This window comes from Neovison vison, chromosome 7 (genome assembly GCF_020171115.1).
Source record: "Neovison vison isolate M4711 chromosome 7, ASM_NN_V1, whole genome shotgun sequence".
In the NCBI taxonomy this organism is placed as follows: domain Eukaryota; kingdom Metazoa; phylum Chordata; class Mammalia; order Carnivora; family Mustelidae; genus Neogale; species Neogale vison.
In genome coordinates this window covers 140,486,055-140,511,295 of record NC_058097.1, presented here as the reverse complement: position 1 = coordinate 140,511,295, position 25,241 = coordinate 140,486,055, and the positions used below count along the sequence as shown (strand labels likewise).

Below are 25,241 nucleotides of genomic sequence, written 5' to 3'. Positions count from 1 at the left end.
CATTTATATCCTCTCAATTGCTTCTCACAATAACCAAGTGATGTAGGTATGACTGACCCCCATTTGATGGCTGGGAAAGCTGAGACTTGAAGCGTGCCAAGTTTAAAAAGTGGTAGAAATAAGGCCTGAACACACAGCTGCTAAACGCTAACCTGAGTGTCTGTTCACATCCATGCAGTTTGGGAAATAGCACTCAGGATCTTCCATGTCTCTCTTCTGCAGTGGGAATTCTCAACACAAATGAGATTTTGGATGAGTCATACACAGTTTGAAGGCCAATACAATTCTTCAGAAATCTGTATTACGTTTTTCACGAATGACAACCAGCCTTCTCCACTGCATCCATCCATATCCCAAATGTCCTGAATTAAATAAACCATAGCCAAATTGCAAGCATATAATCACTTACATAACACCATATTCTAACAGGCTAGGCTTTACATTTTTTTTTTTTAAGAGTGTGAGAGCCGGGGGCGCCTGGGTGGCTCAGTACTTAAAGCCTCTGCCTTCGGCTCAGGTCATGATCTCAGGGTCCTGGGATTGAGTCCCGCATCGGGCTCTCTGCTCAGCAGGGAGCCCGCCTCCTCCTCCTCTCTCTCTCTGCCTGCCTCTCTGCCTACTTGTGATCTGTCAAAAAAAAAAAAAAAAAGAGTGTGAGAGCTGGGGAGAGGAAAGAGGGGCAGAGGGAGAAGAAGAGAGAGAATCTAAGTGAACTCCATGTCCAGTGTAGAGCCCAATGAAGGGCTTGATCTCATGACCCTGAGATCACCACCTGAGCTGAAATCAAGAGTCAGACACTGCACGGACTGAGCCACCTAAATGCCCCTGGGCTTTAAAATTTAGAATAAATTTTAAACTTGAATTAGGTTAGGTAAATGACTGTATGCAGCATTATACATATTGAATTATATCCTACATATTGAATTACTTTCTCTCCTTGGCAGTCTTTTTTGCATTCACTGTAACCCCATCATAGTTTTGCTTTCCCATCATGGGGCCCATCTTGATTAACTCTCTCAGTGGTAGGTGGCTGTGGCTCGTTTTCTCCTACCTACCCCAACCCCTTCCTCTCTTCTGGTGCTTCTTGGGATGTAGGTGGATAATTTATTGCTCAAATGAGAGTCAGGGCTGGCAATAGATAAGTCAGTGCTCTGAATAATGGTGTGTTCTTTCAAGAACTAAAAGCTCAAATGCGAAGAAAGGAAAACACCCATCATTTGAGTGTGTACGAAGTATTTGATGTTGTCCTAAGCACTTTGCTTATATTACCAATAACTGTAGAGTGATCCAGGGCTTAAGACGGAGCCGGGCATATAGTAGGAACTTCAAGAATCTTTGTTGAATAAATGAACGAACAAATGAGCAAACGCATGAATAAACCCTCAAGGAGCATTCTTGACCTGGTTGTGACAATTGAGGCTCAAGAGTTAACTGACTTACCCTCGAATAGTGTTTTCAATAAAAAAAACATTTACCAATTCATGACTTTTTCACTTGGTAAGAATCTACGTAAAGTTTAGCATCACCTTCTCTATTTATGTTATTAAGTAAGACTCCTTCAGCAGAAGTAGATGATATTAAAGCCCACTAGCCTTTACCTAAGCGAATGGCAAACCACCTATATAGAAAGACTGAATTGAAATGAGAAGTACTGCCTTACTTCTCTTACACTCAAGAGGCAAGCAATTAATTAGATTGTTTAAGCAGAAATAATCCTCTCCACCCCAGTTTGGTCAATGACCAAAATACTGAAAATGTACACTGGATGGTAAAATCTGAGCAATCGCTTCTGACAGTTAGCATCTCCAGGGAGTACCAAATGGTCATGCTTCCACGAGCCCAGTGGTCTCCCTCTGCCCTCTCACCCACTTCCCATCTGGCATTTTCAGGTTCTAGCCAAACACACAATGAGGTCAGGCTTGGAGCACTGAAGGGCAGGATAATCATTTAGTGCTGGGTGTTGCTGTGCCCGTGCTCTGCAAGGATGGAAATGCCATCCACATGACTGGCCACAAGCTCTCTGTGAAGGTTAGGTGAGTAAACCTTCATGCAGTGCTAGCTACAAACCTGTCCTCCGAGAGCCCAGGGAGCCATCAGTATGGGGCGATGAATAAAGACTTAGATTAAGAGACTGTGGAACAAATCATATCTTGGCCACTCACAAAAACTACGCAGTCTCAGGAAACAGCAATTCTAGGCTAAGAGCCCAGGTTTTGAAATCATACAAGTCTGGGCTGGAATCCTGCATCTGCCACTTATCAACTCTGTGAGTCAGGGCAGGTCATTCAGCCTCTTAGGATCTCAGGATTTATGTTGGTAAACTGAAAGTACTAACAGACTTCAAAAAATTACAGTGAATTTTAAAGAAGATAATACAAAAATTGTTTAGCACAGTATCTGGTACACATTAAGAACTCCTAATTGACAATTCTAATGGACTCTTGGCATAGTGGAAAGCCATGTGGTCTTGCCATCAGGGAGACTTGGGTTCAGCCAGTGGTTGGTTGTGGACCCTTGGGCAAGTTACTTGACTTCTTGGACCCTCAATTTCCTTATAAGCTTTTGTGAAGATGAAATAAAATTCTGTATTTGAAAGTACTTGCCACTGTACAGGGTTGGTGCTATTATCAGATGGAATTGGTCTCCCTGTCTCCTGTCCTTTCATATCCCTTGACTCCTGCTATGGACTGAATGTCTTGGCCTTCATGAGTGGGATTAGTGCCCTTAGCAGAAGAGACATGAGAAATAATCTCTCTTTTAGCCATGTGAGGGTACAGCGAGAAAGCTGTCCATGAACCAGGAATAAGGCCCTCACTGGAAATCCAAATAACCAGTGCCTTGAATTTGGACTCTCTAGGCTTTCAGAACTATGAGAAATGAATGTCTGCTATTAAAGCACCCAGTCTATGGTTTGTTATGGCAGTCCAAGCTGACTAGGACAGCGCCTTTAGTTACTGTGAGCCTCCATTAATGTAATCACAGTGTGGCTATGCCTTAGTCACACGTTTAGTCCCACAAACATGGGACTCCAGCTGGGTTCCAGTGACCCAATGACAGTGCTTGGCACACAGACACTGCTCAAACCATGCTTGCTGATTTAAATTTTGCTAAGTCTTACTTTTGTAACTTGGGGAGGCAGGAACTGCATGTAAGTTCAGGGTATCAATTCTGCTGGGGTGCCTGTGTGGCTCAGTTGGTTAAACATCCAACTCCTTCTTAAAAAAAAAATTATTTTTTATTTATTTGTCAGAATGAGAGAGAGAGAGAGAGAGAGAGAGCATGAGCAGGGGGAGGAGTGGCAGGGAAAGGGAGAAGCAGGCTCTCCACTGAGTAAGGAGCCCAAAGCGGGGCTCCATCCCAGAACCCTGGGATCATGACCTGAGCTGAAGGCAGACACTTAACTGACTGAGCCACTCAGGCATCCCTAAGCGTCCAACTCTTGCTTTTGGCTTAGGTCATGATATCAGGGTCATGGGATTGAGGCCCATGTTGGGCTCCATGCTGGGTGTGGTGCCTGCTTTAGATTCTCCCTCTCCCTTTCCTGCTGTCTGTCCCCCATCCTACTTTCTCTCCCCTTCACTAAAAAAAGAAAAAGGAAAAAAAAAAAGAACATCAATTCTGTAGCCTGGATTCAAATCTCGGTTCCGCTGGCAATTTCAGGCAATTCAATTAACCCCTCTATGCCTCAGTCTTCTGCTTTGTAAAATGCACATACTATTATAACATCTCTCAAAGGGTTGTAATGAGGTTTAAATGAGTTCATTGTAAAGGGCTTAGAACAGTGTCTAGCATGTTCCAGGAGTGTTTTAACTAAAATTTCTTCATCATCTTCAAAAAAAGAAAGAGGATGGAAGTAATCTTCATACCCTCCATCACGGTTTCATTGGGATGATTAAATGGGATCATCCATAGAGAAGCATCTTTGTAAAGGGTCAAGTCATGCCCTGATGTTATCCATTACGAGATTTTCCCAGACCAGTTCTACTAGCTGAACTGTACTCAGAAAAGGGGCTAGCAAGGAATTAAAGACTAAAAAATTTAACCCCGGTCTAAAAGTAAATCCTATTTGTACCAGCTCCCACGTATTCTGAGCTAGAGTTGTAAGATGCTAAATGTAGTGTTAAATGAGAAAGCCCTGCAATAAGAACTCTTCATAGGGTAAGATTATAAATGATTTTTATTTCTTTTTTATAATTCTCAAAAATTTCCCACTTGCCTACAATGAAATGTGCTATAGAAACATCTAAAATAATAATATTTTTTGAAAGGATTAAATTCTAAGGAGAAAAGTTGACAGAAACTCATTTATAGCCTTAAACACACACACACACACACACACACACACGGATAACATTCACGAGATTAGAATGCAAATAAATATCAACATTAGAGTCACTAGACAAACTTCCTTTTCAGGCTTGTTGTAGTGTATTTGTTAAGATGGTTTTTAATCCAAAATAGGAAAAATAGCCAACTTAAGAAGGACCACCAGGAGGTGGAAAATTGCCTCAAGAGGAATAGCACTGAGAAGGTACCTTGGGGGGAAAATGAAGTATAATCGAACAAATGAAGGGCTATTGACAGGGCTGGTTAGAATCATAGAACTTCTGGGTTGGAAAGGGCCTGGAAAATTCCATAGTTCAACTCTCTATCCAAAGCTTGAATCCCGTTTATTATATTTCCTGACACCAGACCTTCTGTTATCAGAATCACCCGGAGGGATTTACAAACAAATAGAGATTTCCAGGACCCACTCCAGATGGATGGAATTAGAGTATTTGTGTGTGTGTGTGTGTGTGTGCGTGTGTGTGTGCGTGTGTGTGTGCATGCCTGTGCACACACAGAGGAGAGGCTCCGAGAGGGAGGAAGCGGGCACATCTAAGCTTTTATAATGCTCCCTTGCTATGAAAACCAGTTCTGGTTTAGTATCTTCCCACGTAATCCATACCATCTCTACACAGCTCTGACTAGTAAAAGAGTTCCTTTAAAATGAGCAGAAATCTCTTCCCACATAACTTTCCTTCCTCCGCTCTGCTTCTATCCTTGGGGCCATATTCAGTAAGATAGCTCTTTCTTCTCAGAGCAGCCGCTCCGACAGCTCTGATGAATTAAATCAAAGCAGCCCAAAATGCACGTTGTCTTGACTCTTTTTTTTTTTAAGTAAATGGAAATGGAAAAACAGAATCTAAACTAGTGCTGAGAGTCGCTGCTTTGAATATATACCCTTTGAGAAAACCCTACAAGCCAGAGTACAAATCCAGAATGTCCTCTCAAAGCAATGTGAGGCAACTATTGTGGAGCCCAGAGGTTTTTAAATTTTTTATAATTTTTTTAATTAAAAGATTTTATTTGTCAGAGAGAGAGAGAGGGAGAGACAGAGAACATAAAAGCAGGGGCATTGGTAGGCAGAGGGAGAAGCAGGCTCCCCGCTGAGCAGGGAGTCAGACAGGACTCCATCCCAGGACTCTGGGATCATGACCTAAGTCGAAGGCAGGTGCTTCATGGACTGAGCCACCCAGCTGTCTGGAGCCCAGAAGTTAAAGAGACCCCAAGAACAGTGTGATAGTGGGCGATCCACCCAGGGGCACAGAGGACAGGAAGGTTCTCCCGAGTTTTGGTGGCTTCTTTGTGACTCCTCCCCACTAACCGTGAGGGAGCTGCTGTGTGACAGTCAGCCGGCTGCCCTCTCCCTGCATTCCTTCTTGGGCTGTGTGGCCGCAGGCAGAAAAGCACGGGGGACCAGTCTTCTCTGGGGTGCCAACGCCCCACAGAGTGATTATTGGGGTAAGCGACACCTTCCTACTTCGGTTTGTGCTGGCTCAGTCGCTAGGTCACGGCATGAGAGCATCAGCTTCACTGAGGACTCCTCACAGAAGTATTTGGGGTGTTGGGACGCCTGGGTGGCTCAGTTGGTTAAGCAGCTGCCTTCGGCTCAGGTCATGATCCCAGCGTCCTGGGATCGAGTCCCACATCGGGCTCCTTGCTCGGCAGGGAGCCTGCTTCTCTCTCTGCCTGCCTGTGCTCACTCTCTCTCCCTCTCTCTCTGACAAATAAATAAATAAAATCTTTAAAAAAAAAAAAAAGAAGTATTTGGGGTGTTTGGACAGAAGAAGAAAAGCCCTTGGAGAAACCTGTAGCTTGAGAAAAGTTGGTGACTGCCTTGGATAAACGTTCTTCCTGACTTTAATTTCATAACCGTATCTTTTTCCTGGTGGTACAGACAACAGTGTCTCATGGACAGTATCTTGGTGCCAAAAAGAGGCTCATGGGAAGGAAAGTTCCTCCCGGGTCATGATGACTAGAAGCCGCTGGGATGCACGAGGGAGTTGGCTGTTCCAAAGTACATTCCCACCTAGCTGAAGAAATGTTTAGAAGAGAAAGAGCACGGTACTCTTGACTCAGGAAACACATAGAGAACTAAGTATCTGACTGAGTGAAGCGGGGAGTCGTGGGTTGGGTTGGGGGGACAGGAGTCACTAAAACAGTAAAAAACAGTTTTAAACCCAGTCTCAGACCTCACCACATGTTCAAGAGCTCATACCCCAAGCATCTCAGTTTGGAATGAAGGTTTTTAGTTCGTCTCCCATCAGTGTTTCAACACAATGCATGGTAGGACCTTTGCTTAGGAAATTGTACTTGACTGGGCTTTCACCTGACCTTTCTGTACAGTTATCTGGTGAATGTGAACCTCTGGAATACAGCTGAGTGTGTAAATCAGCGTACTGACAAGATAATCTCACACATGTGGATGCTGGTAAACGGTTTAGGAAGGTGGTTTAAGCAGATCCCCTTTCTTTCTTTCTGCCTTACCACAGTCACCAGTCTTGGTAAAACCTTAATATGAGAAGAGTGAGAATATTTAATTCATGTCACCTGTCACCACTGACAATTTCCCCACAGACTATCCCACTCAAATGGTTATTTTGTGAACAGTTTGCCATATCTTTATCTTCCCTCATTTCCACTCCCCAGATTGCTTAAAAGCAAACATTCTAAAATAGAAAAGGCATTTTTACCTCCGTTTGCTGGGGATGACCCCCATCTCTTCACTGTCCCCCTCCAGCGTGACTCTCCTGGCTTGCCACCACTCGTCATCAGAGGCGTTGATAACGTGGAGAATATCTCCATATTTAAAACTAAGTCCTTGACTTGGCAGCCCACTGTCCTTGCTCTTGTCATAGTCAAACATGGCTCTGTAGAAATGGCAAGAGAGAACGTCGTTAGGAACCTCTGCAGCACAGATTTCGAATTCTCCGTTTTGATTACCCCCTCCATGCCCTGAGAATCCTTCATCCATTTGGTACCAACACCAAGGACTGACTCTCAGGATTTCAGTCTACATCCCCACTACTGTGGCCACAAATCAACCTTAGTTCCTGCTTCTCCTTGGAGGCTGCAGGGGCAACCTCCGGGCTCCTAAAACTGGGGTATTGTTTCTTTTCTTGGAGACCATCCTATGTGGCAAACTGATAATGGGAGATGTGACAAAGGGAGTTTAGTACCTGAGATTTTTTTCCCTCCCACTACAAATGTTAAAAGTCACTACAAAGAAGGAAATAATGAAAAGAAACATAAGCATCTTTCTGAAAGAAGCATTCTGTGTTATGAACAAACCCTCAGATGTATCAGTCCATAGAAGTCTTTTTTTGGAATGGGGAAAAATGGTAACAACTTAAATGTCATCCCATTGGGGACTGTGATCCTTCCACTCACTGGACTATTGGACCGTGACTGAAGTCTAATGGTTGCAGTTCAATCGCTGTATTGTACACCTGAAACTAATATAATGCTGTATGTTCATTATACTGGAATTCAATTTTTTTTAAGAAAGATGCTATTAAAACCACAAGAACATAAAAAAATAAAATAAACTGAGTGGTGGCAGGGATTAATCCAATGACATGAATAAGTGCTCAAAATGCAATAATGAAAAAATATAATGACTCCCATGTTTACATGTGTGTCTACAGATAGTTCAAGATTATATGAATAAGACAAATCTTCTTGCTTGCACAGAATGCGAAGCCTACCTCAGCCTTGTACTCATCACTCTGAATTGTAATTCTTGCTTTATGTACCACGTTTCCTTCACTGAAGAGCACATGCTGAGCCTTCGCTAAGCCACACAGACTGTAACAGGTATACATTGGTGGGGTGGGGGAATTGCAAAGAGAACTAGAAGGATGACCAAGATCTTAGTAGCTAGGTGTTGCCTTAAGTAGCTGACAATTTGTATCAAATCTTACATTGTCTGCTTTCTCCTCTATATCCCCACTGCAAACCACCACCACATATACAGCAAGCGCGTGCGCTTGTGCGCGCGTGCGCACACACACACACACACACACACACACTCCACACATACAATTTCTCAAGAGAAGCAGATTTTGCCACCTCCCTGCTATTTCCCCTTTGATTCCACTCTGGTAATTTCGTTTGAGTGTAACTACTATGCAAGCAAAACTAGAGAGATCTGGGGAACAGGTTTTTTTCTAAGATCACTGAGGACCAAATATGGTTCTTTTCCTTTCTTCATTTTTCCCCCTCATTAAAAAAATGTCACATCTGCTGCCATGGCAACCAAAAAGAGCTGAAGACAGCAGGTTGAGCTCAGATACTGTAGGAAAATTTGAATTACTTGCAACACAGCTCCGTCTTCCACTCTGTCCCTAAATCATGGCATTGGGGGAGAGTTTCTCGGTCGAAGCTCCCAGAATGATTCACTTCCACCTTGACCACCTGCATCTTCCCCACCAAAGACTTTGGCTAAAGCTCCCCCCAAGCATAAAGGGGCCGACGGAGGGCAGAGGCCCACCTCGGACGCCGTCACTTCTCTGGCTGGGCTATGTGACATAAATGAATTAGCACGCTGGAGCCACAGGTTTTTGTAATGTAAAATGAGTCCAATAACTACATTCACACGGAGCTGCTGTGCACATTAATAAGACATACGAGGCTCCCAGCTCACAGGAGGTGCAGTGCAGCAGCTGGAGTGTAGGGGTTAAGAATGCGGGCTCTGAGGTCACACTGTTAAGAGTCCTTTCCTGGTTCTACTACTTCTTGCCAGTCATACAGCTCTTTATCCACACAGGCTACTTCACCTTTCTTAGGCCTCAGATTCCTCTTACACACCAGCAATGGTAACAGTACCCCCACCATGAAATTGCTGTATGGATGACATGCAACCTAAGGTAATACCTGTAAAATAAAGCATGCACGACAATGCCCGGCGCACAGGGATAATCATCAACTACGAACGGTCATTATCATCTTGCCTTTCTCCTATGAGTGGATATTCACAAAAATCCTTTCTATAGAGTCTACTCTGTGCAAAAGAGAGCTAACAGAGCAAGCTTGAGACTGCTCTTCTTAAAAAGACATGCCCACAAGGATGGCTTCTGGCTGACATCTGGGAAATTAGATTTCTGGGAAGGTTCTCACTATTTCCTATTAGGAATGGCTCACCACGCCTAAACTGTTTGTATAAACAAGCTTTAAGTGGAACATCTGCTTTTCCTCTGTGAGTCCAGAATCGTGGTATGGGCCAGGCAGACGGCAAGTACGTGATCAGCCCCCAGTAAAAACCCTGGTCTCCGAGTCTTTAATGAGCTCCCCCAGTAGACGACATTTTACACCTGGTGTCACAATTTGCGGCTGGAGAGATTAGGCATGTGCCTTGTGACTCCACTGGGAGAAGGCTCTTGGAAGCTTGTGACCAGTTTCCTCTGGATTTTGTCCCTCAATCCTTTCCTTTGCTGATTTTGCTTTGTATCCTCTCGTTGTAATAATTCATGGTCCCCAGGATGATGAGGCTGAATCCTGTGAGCCCTCCTAGTGAATCATTGACCCTGGGGGTTGTCTTGAGGGTCAAAAGATTGCAAGTAATTTTCAAATATACTACCTCATTTGTACCTCAATCCATTCCAACAAAGAAGGTATGAAGGTTATCATATTATTCCCTTTATACAGATGAGGGACAGACTAACCTCAGCATGCAAGGGTCAGCAGCCTTGGGCTGGAGTTTTGGTCTTCTGCTCTGGAGTCCTAGTGCAATGCTCTTCACTTTGTCCCCCACCCCCACACCTGAGTCTGAAAGGCGGTGACAAGGTGGTAAGGACGATGACCATGAGGGCTACCACTACTTATGCTCGGATTAGGTAGCTTGGCACTTTGTACTGTTGTCTTATTTGACATCATAAGAACCTGAAGGTAAACATTAGTATCCTCATTTTACAGGTGAGGGAAAGAGGCTCAGGACATTGAAGCACCGGTCCCAGGTCATATGTACGCAAGTGGTGGACACCGCAGAGAGAATATACTCCAAAATCCACATTCTTGGACATTTCATCATAAGGCTCAGTTTCCCAGACTGTTTGTCCTCAGGCCGTGCTCACAATTCAGCAGTACCAGGAACTGTTCACCTCCCTTCAAGGCTGACCACTCTCCCCTATCTCCTGCCCCCAAGTCCCCGAAGCTCTTTACTGCTCAGTTCTTGTCTCAGTATTTCTTTTTTATTTTTATTTTTTTTTTAAAGATTTTGTTTATGTATTTGACAGACAGAAATCACAAGTAGGCAGAGAGAGAGAGGAGAAAGAAGGCTCCCCGCTGAGCAGAGAGCCCGATGCGGGGCTCGATCCCAGGACCCTAAGATCATGACCTGAGCCGAAGACAGAGGCTCAACCCACTGAGCCACCCAGGCGCCCCTCTCAGTATTTCTTTTATCTTAAGAGTCTTTGAATCTCTGGTTTAGCTCCAGGCTCCTTCTGGATGTAAAGTGTGGGAAGTGAGGGAGAAAAACCATCAGGAAAGCTGGCAGGTGGTTGCCAAGAAGGCAGGGTTTAGGGTCGGACTGCCTGGGCTTGCAACTTTTTTTTTTTTTTTAAAAGAATTTATTTATTTATTTGACAGACAGAGATCACAAGTAGGCAGAGAGGCAGGCAGAGAGAGAGGAGGAAGGAGGCTCCCCGCTGAGCAGAGAGCCCGATGCGGGACTTGATCCCAGGACTCTGGGATCATGACCCGAGCCGAAGGCAGTGGCTTAACCCACTGAGCCACCCAGGCGCCCCAGGCTTGCAACTTTTTAACCACGTGATCTCAAGCAAGTTACTTAGCTTCTCTGGCCTTGAGGTTTTCTGAATTGTGAAACTTTCCTATAATAACACCAAATACTTCAAAGAGTTGTGGTGAGGATTAAATGAAATAATCTATGGAAGTTGTGACACCATCTTGACACGGGCCGGGCTCGACAAACGGTGGCTACTGTAATTGTTTTTCTGAAAATGGGCTGGTCTTGAATAGGGGATCTGGGTCCCCCCTGGGCCACTTAGTAGCCATCTTATGGACTGTGTATAAAGACAGCTACAATCCCTCTCTATCCTCTGAGTCCAGTACAGCACTGGGCACAAAGTAGATGTTCACCATGGTTCTGTGGACATGTTTCAGACAGACTCTGAAAGCCTGCTTCTCTCAAGCCCGTGTCCCCACGTGTAAGGGAGGAGAGGAGAGACTTTCCGGTGGTCCCCACCAGGCCAGACATTCAATCTACTGTGTTCCATTCCATCCCCAAGAATCCCTGAGGGAAGGTTCCCCCTCCTGCCTTCAGCAATAGGTGTCCCCAAAGAAGGGGCTCAGTAACACACGTCTACCCATTTCTATTTATCTTGGACAATCTGCCCCTCTAGGATTACACTGATTTTAGACTTGTCGGGTCCCCGAAAACAAGCAGCTGATATATTTCGGCAGCTTCTGGCTCCTTTGGATATTAATGGATCTTCATGTCTGGGAGAAATGCTACAGTGCCCCATCACCTAATTTAAAAAACGATAAGCTGTTTTTAATTTGCTTTATGTGCTAATTCATCACAGCAACTTTTATAAAATGCCATTAAGATTCACACTTTCCACCCAGGGTGCTTTTAACAAGTCCATTAGACAAACAGAATTAGAGAGGAATAATGCAACATCTCTCCCATCCCTCCCGGCCCTCCTGCATTTCACCACGTGCTGGCCCTTTGCCAACTGGGGAATCCAGGAAGGGGAGCAAAGCAACTGCTCACCCTCATGGCTATGCAAACATATGGGGAGATACCTGAGCACCTGATGGAAATTGTACTGAAGTGCCCCACAATGTGCTAAAGACTTTAGAGCTATCATCTCATTCAATGTACTTGTCAGGCAAGGCAGCATGTGGGTTCTATGCCAAGCTTTGGAGAGAGAAGAGACCTGGGTTTACATCACAGCTCTGCCACTCCTAGTTGTGAATTTGGGGCATGTCACCTAACCTTCTCGACGATCTCTTCACCACAGATGACTATTCCCTCAGCTATGAAATGCAGAGAATGATGGCATTAACTCAAAAGATTGTTATGAAGAACCCACCATAGGGTAAAGCCTGCAAAAGGCCCAACGCCCGCAGAGAAGGAGTTCCACTTTGTTATGATTTGTGACAACAATCTTGCCATGCCAGTGTTTTGGTTTTTTTTTAATCTCATAAAGGAAATGAGACCCAAAGAGATGAAATGGAAAAAAGCTATTAAGTAGCAGAACCAGGATTCAAATATAGATAGATGTGCCGGAATCAAAAGCCCATGCTCCTGGCTATAGAATTCAGCTTGCAGTTCCCCTACAAGGAATGTTGTGCTTAGGCTGTATCTCCAGAGATTTCATGATTTGGTGGGGATCGCATTTATAATGACACCATGGACTAGACTTCAGGAGAGAGATAGGAGCAGTTTATGGATGGCACACAGTTCTCATAACGGCCCCACAATGCATGGATTAGCCTTATGTCGTAGACGAGGAAATACAGACTTCCATCACTGAAGCAACACGTCTGGGGGCAAACCAGCTAGCAGGTGACAGGGCAGGACCGAGTGCAAGAACCATCTGCCTCCAAGACCTGTGGACTTGCTTCACCAACCCATGTGTTGTTTCTGCAAGCAAGCCTCTCCAACCAAAACCAACCTCATTTTCTACAGAGCTTAGGCTGCAGTAATATTTAATAATCATGGACCACAAGAGCACATGTGTTTTCTGTATTGGGCAGAGGATCAAGTTCTGGCTGAACCACTTCGAGGTTGTTACAGCAGAGAATCACGGGAGTGAAGAGAATCCCCAGGACCATACCACTAAGAACTGGAAAAATTTCTTGATGTGTCTCATGGTTACTGAAGATATGGTAGGGAAAATAATTCCCTAACTGCTTCTCCGCAAGGGTGTCTACACCTTAATCCTCAGAACCTGAGAATATGTTATCTTCTATGGCAAAAGTGGTAAGGAGAGAGTATCCTTGACTATCTGGGTGGGCCCAATCCAATCATATGAGTCCTTAAAAGTAGAAGAGAAGGCAGAAGAATAGGTCAGAGAGATGTACCATGAGAGGTACATGGTGGCCATTGCTGGATTTGAAGACAGAGGAAGGTAATTTGTCGAAGCAGCAATAGCAAGCTAGTAACAGAGGACAAGAAAGAGGATGATTTTAGAGAGGACAGGTAGAAGGCAAAGGTCACCAGCTGGATGACTCTGCCAAAGATTCTTTGGAATAAAAACAACTACTCAGCAATAATAGTAATAGCCCACAGAGTGCCTATTGTCAGCCAGCCACGTGCAAAGTACCTTTGTGTTACATAATGTCATCTTACTGAGTCCTCGTAAATAAGTGTGACATGTAAGTATGATTATTCCTACTTTGCAGATAAAAAATTCAGGGCTTTAATCTCTTACTTCTACTTTAACCAATTCTCACAGAAACCCTGAGATAAATATTATTTGTTCCTATGTTCAGATAAGGAAACTGAGGCTTGGAAGAAGCAGCTTTTTTCTTCTCAGAAGTTGTAAAGCACTCTGCTTGGACCTTTCTTGGGAAGCTTGCAATGTCTAGTCTTGAATGGGAATGTGTCTCACCTCCTATACTGGATTAAAGCCACTGAAGGTCAGGGGCTCCCAGGTCCAGCCTCTGCACAGTCCTTGCAGATGCATTATAAATGAACAAACCAACCATCAGCTGCACACCTTCTGTGCAGTGAACTTGTTTGGGCTGGAGAAGCCTTTGTTTCCATGACAATGTTAAGACCCACAAAGAGTGCTTGGACTCAATTTCTTTCCCTCCAGAAGTTGAGGCTTCTGCTTGATTAGAGGTTCTCGCCTCTCTATGCAGCAGGAAAAAGAGCTGTGGAAGATAATGTCTGTTCTCTACTCCATGCCACTGCTGCATTGCTATGGTATGCAGCTGAGATAGTGCAAGAAGTGTAGATATTGGAGTGAAGAGTCACATTCAAGTGAGTCCACCTCTTTCTACCTGAGCATCACTGGGATTGGTCCACAACCAATCTGAGCCTTGGTTTATCAATGAATGGGCTTAATCATCCCTAGGTCTCAGCACATTTGGAGAGATTTAATGCGATGACATAGGAAAAGCCTTTAGCACACCAACTTCCAACCAATAGTTCCTTTACTTCACCTCTTGCCTACACTAGGAATGAGTGAGTTATTTCTGTAAGTGTTGGCAGGAGGTCCTAATACAGTGTTCTTAAAATACAACATAAAAATACCCATGCAGTTAATGTTCTCAAAACATTTTCCTGCCAGGGGGATGTGGGAAAGGGATCAGCATTGGGAGCAGACAGATCTGAAATTTAGGTGCTCTTATTTTAAAAACCAGCCATTTCTAATAGTTTTTCCTTCTTCAAAGCATTCATTTGCACCCTCATGAATCAAACAAACAAACAAACATCTCTAAAGAACAGAGATGGCACCCTAGAAGCAGGGAGAAGCTGGGGCAGAGTGAGGAGAGGGGGCTCTAGTTCTGGCTTCAACGCTCCTATGTAATCAACAGGCACAAAGCACTTTTCTAAAGCATGTTTCAGCTGTCATGTTCTATGCCTTTGTCTTGCAAGACATTGTGGGGAAATCAGGTCAACTTTCTACACGGCTGATAGGATGTGTGTCTCCTAGGATTGTGTCTGCCTTGTGAAAGTTGCTCTGCTCTGTGCCATTTCCTCCATCAATCCTGGACCTTCTTTTCTCTTCCTTCCACCTTCACTGGGAGTTAAAGTTCCCTCTCCTAGGCTTTTAAATCATATTGTACTATGATTTCTAGCCCTTGAGAATTCTAGTTTGTATATGCATGGGGGACAGGGGAAGTTCATATTCCTGCTGTCCCAAAAGCCTACCACATAGCAGATGTCCAAAAAAGTTATTTTCTGTTATTACATTTGTTGCCTCTACTTCTCGTTGGCCGATCTCTGGAATTCAGTTGGGTACATTCTTTCTTTCTTTCTTTTCATTTCTTTTCTTTTTTGGGGGGTACATTCTATTTTGTGAAAGCACGAACAACTGGACACAACAGGAAAGCCTGAGCAGCATCCACACTGCCTTCCCTGCCCTTCCTGGGAGATGATAAAGATCCACACAATGTTGCTGTCTCTCACGTATGAATGCATTCATCTCAGGGTAGAAGGAAACACACAGCTCTGTACTGATTACTTTTCTTGCCTCCTCGAGAAATCCTACGTATGCCTGTGGATTGGTCATCATAACTAGGCTGATCGAGGTCTGGTGTGGCCACTCAATTTCCCATCTATTTCAATAATGGATTGTCCTTAGTGAAAAGGGGTGGTTGAATCCACCCGCCTGAACTGGTGTTAGTGGATGAGAACACATTAGCCTCCGTTGATCCTTGCTAAGAGGGCTCTGACCAAGATGCTGTCTCTCAGTAATTACTGAGCACACAGTAGGCCTTACAAGGTGCCAGGCACTGCTCTAAGTATTTCTTATCTGTGATTTAAGATATTCTACTTCCTTAAGGTACAGGCATTGTTTCCAGTTGATAGAAGGGTAAATGCACCACGCACCATGGACTCTGGTACCACACGGGTCATGCCATTTTGTCATTAATAACCTTGTAAGGTAGGTCTGTGCTCTGTAAAGATATACTTCTCTTCATGCCACAGCTTCCTGCTATGTCCGGAGGGTACTGGGAAGCTGTCAACTTCTACTGCACCCAAGGAATCAGGCAGTCACCGTCATGACTAAAGATGGACCTAACTGGGCACCAACTGGAGGTCCTCCCAGCCTGGGCCTCTCCACAGCTGGGGTATTTTGATGATAATCAGGAAAGAAGCATGACTTCCAGGGGCAAGAATTCTTTTTCTCAGTCTCTCCTGAGTCACCAGCGCTTCCCCGTCCCCTAGGGACACAGTGTTAGCAGACTTCCCGTGTCAAGAGGCCCGTGTGCTGATCATTTCAGACAAGGCATCCTCAGAGTCTCCAGGGATGGGGCCCACTGCAGCCTGCTTTCTCTCTCAGGCTGCCAGCAATCTGTCTGAGTGGTTTACGCGGCAGTGCCTACTGACAGGACCGCATCTGAGGGAAGCAGAGGCAGATCTGAACCTGCCCAAAGGCAAGGCTCGACAGACCATGGCAAATGGTATTCGGATTTCAGGGCTGGGTGAGGCTGTAAAAATTAAAAAATTAATCATCTTAAAATCATTGTCTTTCTCCACAAATGCCATCAGCTGGCCACCTGGAGATTGAAATATAGGAAGGGGAACAGGATGGAGACAACATCCTGTTGAGACAACAACATGGCCAGGATGAAGAGCACAGGCTTTAGGACAGTTCTAAAAGCCTTTATGTGCTGGCGTCGCTTATCAGGCAATCAAAATACATTAATCAAGATATTTCTGAAAGGCTGAGATAGCTCTGACTACAGCCTTTTATTTCTGATCCAAGCTGAAAATGTATATCAAGCTTTGGTATTCATGTCTTAGGGTTTTACTGCCACAAATTAAAAAGCTTGCTTGAGAGGAAAAAAAAAAAAAAGTATCTTTTTTTTTTTTTTTTTTTTTTTTTAAAGATCAAGAGAGGGTAAGAAGGAGGGAGGGAGAGGGAGAGAAGAGCTCAAGCTGGTTCCATGCCCAGTGTAGAGTCTGATGTGGGGTTTGATCTCATGAGCCTGAGATCATGACCTGAGCCAAAATCAAGAGTCAGACATTTAACCAACTGAGTCCCTCTGATGCCCCAGGAAATATCTTGATACAGAATTTCATTATTGCTGATACACAATTATCATTTAAACATTTAACTTTTTCTATAGAAGATCCACATAAAGACCATGAGAAATGGACATCGGCTAGTCCTGGGTTCAAGCCGCAGCTCTGCTATTTAAGAAGCTATGTGCTTTTCATCTCTGTCCCCAGGTCTCCAAAGACTCGAAATGAGAGGCAAGATCTCTATCCAATAGAGTCTTTATGGGAATTACACATACAAGACATTTCAGAACCCAATAGGTGCTCAATATTTGTTAACTGGGTGTAAAATCTAAATTTTTTCCCCCTATAAATTTCATCCCTTCTTTTCTAGAGTTGCTCATCAAAGCACAAGCAAAGCAAGGCAAGTTTCTGCCTTCTAATAACACTCTAAGTATCTACTGACTGACAAGTGGGATCAGTTGGTATGTTGCCTAGCTTAGAAGAGAAGTTGGAGAAAGTTCATTTCTCTCATGAGCATATGGAAAAGGGGAGAAAGACATCCAAGAACATTGACATGACTACCCCAAATCCTTAGTGGTAGTTAGTTCGTCAGGCTTGGTGATGAAATTCACATATCACAAAACCAGACAGCTGGACTATCACTTCAGCTCCCCTGGGTACTGGGCTCATTTTTTTGTCTTTTGAGATTTCGGAAAACTGGATGGGAACAACAGGCCTGGATTGAGGCAATGGAACATCTGGAATTAGGGAAAACTTCACCTCGAAATCTCACCTATGTCCATAGATGCTCTCCTTATCACTTTTTGACTGAGGACAGATAGAAGGCGGGTCCTTCTCCACCCAGGTAAAAACACTGAGTTCGGGATGTATTTTAACTTCCACACAAGGATATGAAATAATAGTCATTGAATGCAATATTGTTTACAGAGGGGCTACTATGTGCCCCTCACTGTGTTATTTGCCGAGGACTCAGCAGTGAACAAGACGCTTGTTTCCTGTTCTCATGGAGCTTTATGTTGGGTTGAGAATAGAGCTAAGGGTATATTCATTCAGCAACTCACACGTTCATTTATCCCTTCAGCAAATACTTATCCAGCATGTACCAACGATGATTCTAGGAGCTTGGGGTCTATCGATGAAAGCAGATAGACAAAAATTCCTGCCTTCGTGGGACTTATATTCTAGTGAGAGAACATGGCAATAAGTGCAGTATAATATGAGTTGATACTTGCTACAGGACAGTGAAAAATAGAGCAGAGTAAGGGGAATCAGGATTTTTATACAGTAGAGCTGTGGTAGTGGTAAAGGTTGCATTTTTGAGCAGGGAGTACGGTCAAGTAGGACTCAGTGAGAGAAAGGTGGGGCAAGGCTTGAAGGAGGTGAGTGAGTTATCACAAAGACATCTGAGGACAGTGTTCTAAGAAGAGGGAGCAGCCAGTGCCAAAGCCCCAAATATAGTTAAAACTGAGTTCAGTCTATGCTGTCACAGGAATTAGTGTGGTGGGGGTGAGGCTACAGGATCACAGAACAGGAACCCAGCAGGCACTCGAAAGGAGATGATGAATGGACAGTTCTCTCAGATCTACCATTCCCTCAGATCCACCAGCTGAGAAGTGAGAGTGGGAGCTCACCTGCTGACCTTACCCAACTGAGCAGGTGTGTCCTTTACGCGTTCTCTTAGAGGGGCACTGCATCTCTAACAGTAGTCACCTCACAGCTTGAGGACTCAGCTCCATCCCTCAGCCTCTCCTGCGTCCTGCCTCTCCTTGGAAGCAGGCGCATGAGCTGGGCCATGGAACACCTTTCTTCTCTCAAACACTCTACCACAGCTCACACCTTGCAGAGGAATTTTTCAGCCAAGAATTTTTCTTAACATTATTTCAGAAGTCAAAGCACTGACTAGATAGAAATAAGCATTCTGTAAACTTTCAATCTCTTCTACGAAACTCAGAACTTTCTCTGGAACCCCTCCCGAGCCTATCCAGAGAGGGCTATCTACTCCCTTCTCCCAGCCAGGTTGCTACCTTGTCCACAGTCTTGTTCTTGCATCCAGCAGGCTACGTTTTAGTTGATCTGCCTGTGGGTCTATTTTCCTTCTAGACTGCTCAGTCCCCGAGGATTAGGACAGAGTCTCACTCATCTGTGTGTCTCTTGAACAGAGCAGAGAGTGGGAGGCTACTGCAACACAAGGCTAGATTGAATTGAACTGAATTCAGAACCCACGCTGTGTGACCTTGGGAATATTATTTCAACTCTTTAGGTTTCTTTCCGTTACCTCATCTGTAAAATGGGATTAAAAATACTATATTTAATCAGTTTTAAGATGCACCCTTTTTTTTCATTCCCATGTCTACAGTTAGGATGTATCTTTTTTTTTTTTTAAGCATTTTTATTTTTTTTAATTTTTTTAAAGACTTTATTTATTTATTTGACAGACAGAGATCACAAGTAGGCAGAGAGGCAGGCAGAGAGAGAGGAAGGGAAGCAGGCTCCCTGCTGAGCAGAGAGCCCGATGCAGGGCTTGATCCCAGGACTCTGGGATTGTGACTTGAGCTGAAGGCAAAGGTTTCTGCCTCTGAGCCACCCAGGCACCCCTTTAAAGCATTTTTTTTTTAAAGATTTTTTAAAATTTATTTTAGAGAGAGAGAGCAAGCAGGGGAGGGGCAGAGGGAGAGAGAATCTGAAGCAGATTGTGTCCAGTGTGGAATCTGATGCAGGGCTCGATCCCATGACGGGGTGATCATGACCTCAGCAGAAACCAACAGTCAGATGGTTAACTGACTGAGCCATCTAGGTGCCTCTACCTTCAGGATGTATCTTACCATCAGTGCTGTCTTACAATTTAATTGACACATTTCTCCTTTCTTGGTGACACATGGAGTACATCTTACAATCAATGACAACCTAGATTCAGTGAAAAGGATAGAAACCATCTCACAGGCTGTTGTGAAGATTCAGGAATTATGGATCAAAAAGCCCTCAATCAGGGGCACCTGGGTGGTAAGTCAATTGAGCACCCAACCCTTGGTTTCCAGTCAGTTCATAGTCTTAGGGTCTTGAGATTGAGCCCCGTGTCGGGCTCTGTGCTCAGCACGGAGTCTGCTTGAGACTCTCCCTCTCCCACTGCATGCTCTCTTTCTCTCTCAAATCAGTAAATAAATCTTAAAAAAAAGAAAAAGCCCTCAGTTCATAAACTGCTCTTGTTAGACACTGTGGGTCACCCCACCTTCCACTCTTCTTTCTGTACACTTTTTTTTTGAAAGCAAATCCCTGTTGCATTCTGTACTTGGCGACTATTTAGAAAGTACTGAGGAGTCCAAAGCTGGGCTGTAACCTGACTTGACTGGAAGGAGTTCTGTTCCGCAGTTGTGCTAAGTTGAATGAAGTATCTGTATGAAATGTCCCAGATTTTGCTAACAGCTTAGGAACTTAGGGAAAGAAAATAGACCTAATGATATCCAGAATATTAGTATTTATACTTTTAGTGTTTATGGTTTCTGTGAAATTAATGGCATTTTATTCCAAGAGTATAATCATTTAAGTTTCATGCTGATGTTTTCAAGCTGGAGCATTTTCCACAGACCTAGTGTAAGTCATCCACTCATTCATTCGATTCATGATCTACTGAACACCTACTACATGCCAGACAACAGGGCAATGGAGTGTCGGTCAGACCTGAGAGACTTCCCAGATCTGCCCTTTACTTGGTCTGTGGCTGTAAGCAAGGTTTAAACTCTGTTTCTATTGTGTAAAGGAAAGACTAATAATTCCTGCCTGCCTCGAACTCAATGTCTGTGTCCCGCAAATTTCCTATGTTGAAACCGTTTTAACTATGGGGCCTCTGGGAGGTAATTGGGACTGGATGCGGGCACGAGGGTGGATGAGAACCCTCAAGAATCACAAGAGAGCTTGCGTTTTCTCTAATGGGAAGAGACAGTGAGAAGCTGGCAGTCTGCAACCTGGAAGAGGACCCGCCCTAGGACCCCACCTGAATCTCAGGCATCTAGCCTCCAGAACCGTGAGAAATAATTTCTGATGTTTATCAGGCACCCAGTTCATGGCTGTAGCAGCTTGAACTATGATCTGCCAGACAGACATTGTTGGGATCAATTGAGGGAGCATTTGAAACTCCCACAGCACGATGCCTGGTGCAAAGATCTGTGGAAAGCTACAACAATCCTATGTCCTGGCACAGAAAACTCCGTTACAACTCAGCTCTTACAGGGTTTGGGAATGATGTAATTCCAATTTGCATTTATATTAACATCAATCTCTCTGTTTAACATTTATCTGGCTCTTACTAAGAGGCGGACCTGGTGCTAGTGGTTCTCTTGGCAGTAAATGCGAGGGGAGCTTGGCGTCAAGACGTTTCACATGGGCCGGAGTGACTGGGCAATGGGCCTTGCTCTCCCTACTGCTGCTGTCATTCCATTTGGTAAACTAATCAGATAGGCCCCCAGGACTGCTCTAAGACAGCCAGTGCACATGACTTTAAAGTGCCTGAAACCATGTGCTCTTCTTTTAGTCACAGTTAACCAACGCCTACTGCATGCCAAGGCATTAAGCTAGGTGTTCGGATTATAGCACTGAAATAAGGAAACCAAGGGTACTTTCGGAATTTAGAGGAAAGACAAATATAGAAGAAATCGTTATCAGTATGACACATCTTAAAAAGCAGATGGGAAGATAATCCATGAGAGTATACAGTGGAGAGAAATGGAACATGGGTTGGGGAGGCTTCCAGAAGGAGGCGCTGTCTAATCTAAGACTGGCAAAATGAGCAGATCATAGTCAGAGGGAAAACCCAGGTAGGGGCTCTGAAGGTGAATCAGCAGGTGGTGAATCTGAAGCAGGTGGTGACCCTGAAGGAAGACCAAAGTCTTAGCTGGCCCAAGATGAGAGGCCAGTCCTGGAGGGTCCTGCAGGCTTATGAAGCACACTTTCTCTTCCTCACAGCAATGAGGGGCCACTTGAGGATTTTAAACAGGATAGTGAGATGGTAGATCTGCATGGAAAACATCTTTCTGGATAGATAGTGGAAAGTGGACTGGGTAGGAGCCAGTGCCAAGACTCCAGGTAGTGGGCTGAGGTAGTGATCCTAATGATTAGGACGTAACCAGGGTGGTGGCGGTGGGATAGATAGAAGTTCCAGATATTTACTTTAGCCAATGTCTCCCTCACCATAATCCTAAGCGATGCTTTCCAAGCTTTATCACCAGAACAAACCAGGTTTTGTGTTTTTTTTTTTTTCTTTAAAGGAAAGCTTCTAAAAACATAACAAATGTCTGATTGAAAATAGAGAAGGAGGGACGCCTGGGTGGCTCAGTGGGTTAAGCAGCAGACTTCATCTCAGGTCATGATTCCAGGGTCCTGGGATTGAGCCCCGTATCAGGCTCCCTGCTCAGCAGAGAGCCTGCTTCTCTCTCTCTCCCCCTCTCCATGCTGCTCTGCTTACTTGTGCTCTCTCTCTAGCTCTCTGTCAAATAAATAAATAAAATATTTTTTTAAAAAAAGAGAGAGAGAAAGAAAGAAAACAGAGAAGGAAACCAGAAATTTTGGCTTCTTCCACTCCAATTGTGTAAGTAGCTCAAAGGGCCCTAAGAAGAACCCTGAGACTCCTTAAATCAGAGCATGAGAATTCTCTATCTAGTACATTAGTTCCCAAGCACTTTAAAATGAAGAAACCTCTCTCTTACTGATGTCACAACACCCCCACTCCCACCTCCAATTCCCACGGGTGTCCATTTGCTTTCAAAATAAAAGCTTGACAGAAATTCTTCTTGACGCATTTTGGGAGAATTTAGCAAAGCCTCGTTGAGATAACTGGAGCTGCACCAGCTCTAGTGTTCTGAACTCTGATTACAGGATTCTATAGGATGGAATTGTGATTAGTTTTCTCAAAGAGTAAGTAGGACCACTCCACAGAAATAAGTTCTATAGACATTTATTGCATATGGTTTGAGGAGTAGACTCCTTTCTGTTCTCAGAGGTTGTTTATACTGATGATCAGGAGACAGTTCCTTAAAAGAATGGAAATTTTCTTGCTAGAATGTCAACACATTCATAACAAGGGAAAGCTCCCAGGAGGAAGTCAATAGCCCATCCAGAGAAGTATGTATATGGACCAACAGCACCTTTGATGGGTGGAGAAACATCTCTTTTAATGGGAGGAGGAAAGGATGAGAACTTGCTGCTGGATACCATTTTTATATGTTAGCCACAGCTGGGGTTTGATACAGAAGCAAGTGGGAAACCAAGTTGAAGTTGACCAATTAGACTTGATAGAAGTGTATAAATTGGGCAGGAAAGCATGAGAGGAACTTGGCCATGATAGTTATTCCTAGACTGTTCAGTGGAAGACCATCTGGGATGATGCTGGGGAAGATGTTGGATGAGGAAGGAGATGTGAGAAGCATGCAGGTTGCTAGACTGACCACTGGATGATGGTCCTGAGAGCCAGCAGGGTCCACAGCTCCAATCGCCAGCCCAGAAGTGAAGCCACGAACTGCCCTTTCCCTTCCCACAGTCCCATTTTCAGTGGTTGTAACATTGCCTGAGTGCCACTGGAAAGGGCCCCTCTCCTTCATTTGTTCTCCATCTGCTCTCTCTTCTCATCTGGATCCTGTTACTTATTAATATGCTTCTTCAATGCCCCCAATACTGTGCTCAATGCTGAAGATACTCTACCGACTGAGCTATTCGGGCTCACAAGATAAAAGATGAGTAAAGTAGCATCTCTTCTCACACAACTGTATGAGTCTAGTAGGTGAGACAACATTGTAAGCAAATCAACTATATTTAGTTTATTAAATACAAGAGTAGAAGCATTACAGTCTGTAGAGGAAACCAAGGGCTGCCCGCTCTAAATGGTGTGACAGTCTCCCACAGTCACCCACTTCTATTGGACTGGCCAGATCTCGTGCTCTATAAGATCATAAACAGCTTCTGAGCATTGCCAGGAGTTAAGCCACAGAGCCAAAGGAAAGGTTTTATAACCCAAGTTCTGGGCAATAACTTTTATAGTTGGAATTTCCTCTGTCTTTAGGAACTTCTATCACCTCTAATCAGAGCAGGGTTTGTTATTTGATACAAACTCCAGAGAAATATTAGTCCTCTAGGCCCTGCATCATGGCCATATGTTTGGTGGGTGTACTTCTTGTCTTGAATCAAAGGTTAGAAATGATAAACAAAACCTACAAACAGGCTTATGTTGCTGACAGGTATCTCATCATTGAGTCTTAGGCATAACTGTGACTGGCAGTGGGATAATTAGGTAAGACCAATGCTTGATTCCCATCAAATTTGCCAAAAGAAAGCAGGTATTGGATTTTGGAAAAATGCCCTGCAGACTGGTAATTTGGGGGTAGTGGGGAGCTGGATTTCCTGTTTTACAGACGAATGAGCATCCTAAGGGAACCAAGTTGTCGTGAAGTTAATCAGAGTAGACTGTTTGGCAAGGAAGAAGCCCATTGCCTAGGACAGATTTAGATCAATTCTGGCAGGAAGGAATATCCACAAGGGGCTGTTTTCAATTTCATTTAATCCGTTAGAGAAGATGGAGTTACCAACATCAAGTGGGGTAGATATGGAATCTATAAAATAGGGAGAGAAATATGTATTTGAGTGAAGTAATTTGTTTGATAATCCACAGAGATGTGGGCGTTTATATTTCCAGGGTAAAGCCACAAAGTTCATGATTTCTTGAAATTGGCTCTCTGCTAGTCTCTCACTCCAAAGTTTCTCGCTGGGATTTATGATATTTCTTTGCTCTCTCTCTCTCCTTTTGTTGTTTTCAAAGTGATATATTTAATAAATAACTCTTTTGGTGGCTTTAAATAGTTTTCAGTAATGTTATTTTGATAAAACTGTTAAAAGTTTTTTTTTTTCATTTTTATTTTTCTCTTCTGTCAGTCTTTTTTAGACATACAACATAAAAATATCTGTCATGTATTTTTTCCCCCAGGTAAAGATGCCTTAGTCTATTATGTGATAGTATGAGGTTCAAGAGAAGGAGGAAATCAGAAGGAAATGAACAGCTCTTGAGCGTCTGCCAACGGTCAGCTAGCAGAGTGGGCACTTCTCATATACCGGCAGTGAACACTAAGAGCTCTGTGAATTTGTTAACAGTCTCTCCATTTTACAAATTAAACAAGTGAAGTTCATGGATACTGACCATGGCTACCTAGTGGGTAAATGGCAGAGTCAGGAACTGAACCCATATCTGTCTCTGATTACCTGCTCCCTATCCCCC

General features: G+C 43.9%; 1 protein-coding gene across 25 annotated transcripts in view; it reads right to left on the bottom strand.

Moving 5' to 3' along the window:
* The window catches only part of DLG2 (discs large MAGUK scaffold protein 2), a 2,052,576-nt gene that overhangs the window by 59,906 nt on the left and 1,967,429 nt on the right, over positions 1 to 25,241 (bottom strand). For all 25 annotated transcript variants that reach the window (XM_044258404.1, XM_044258405.1, XM_044258399.1 and 22 more), the window contains one exon: positions 7,017 to 7,193. In XM_044258404.1, coding sequence (XP_044114339.1) covers positions 7,017 to 7,193 — 177 coding nt within the window. The remainder of the gene's footprint in view (positions 1 to 7,016; positions 7,194 to 25,241) is intronic.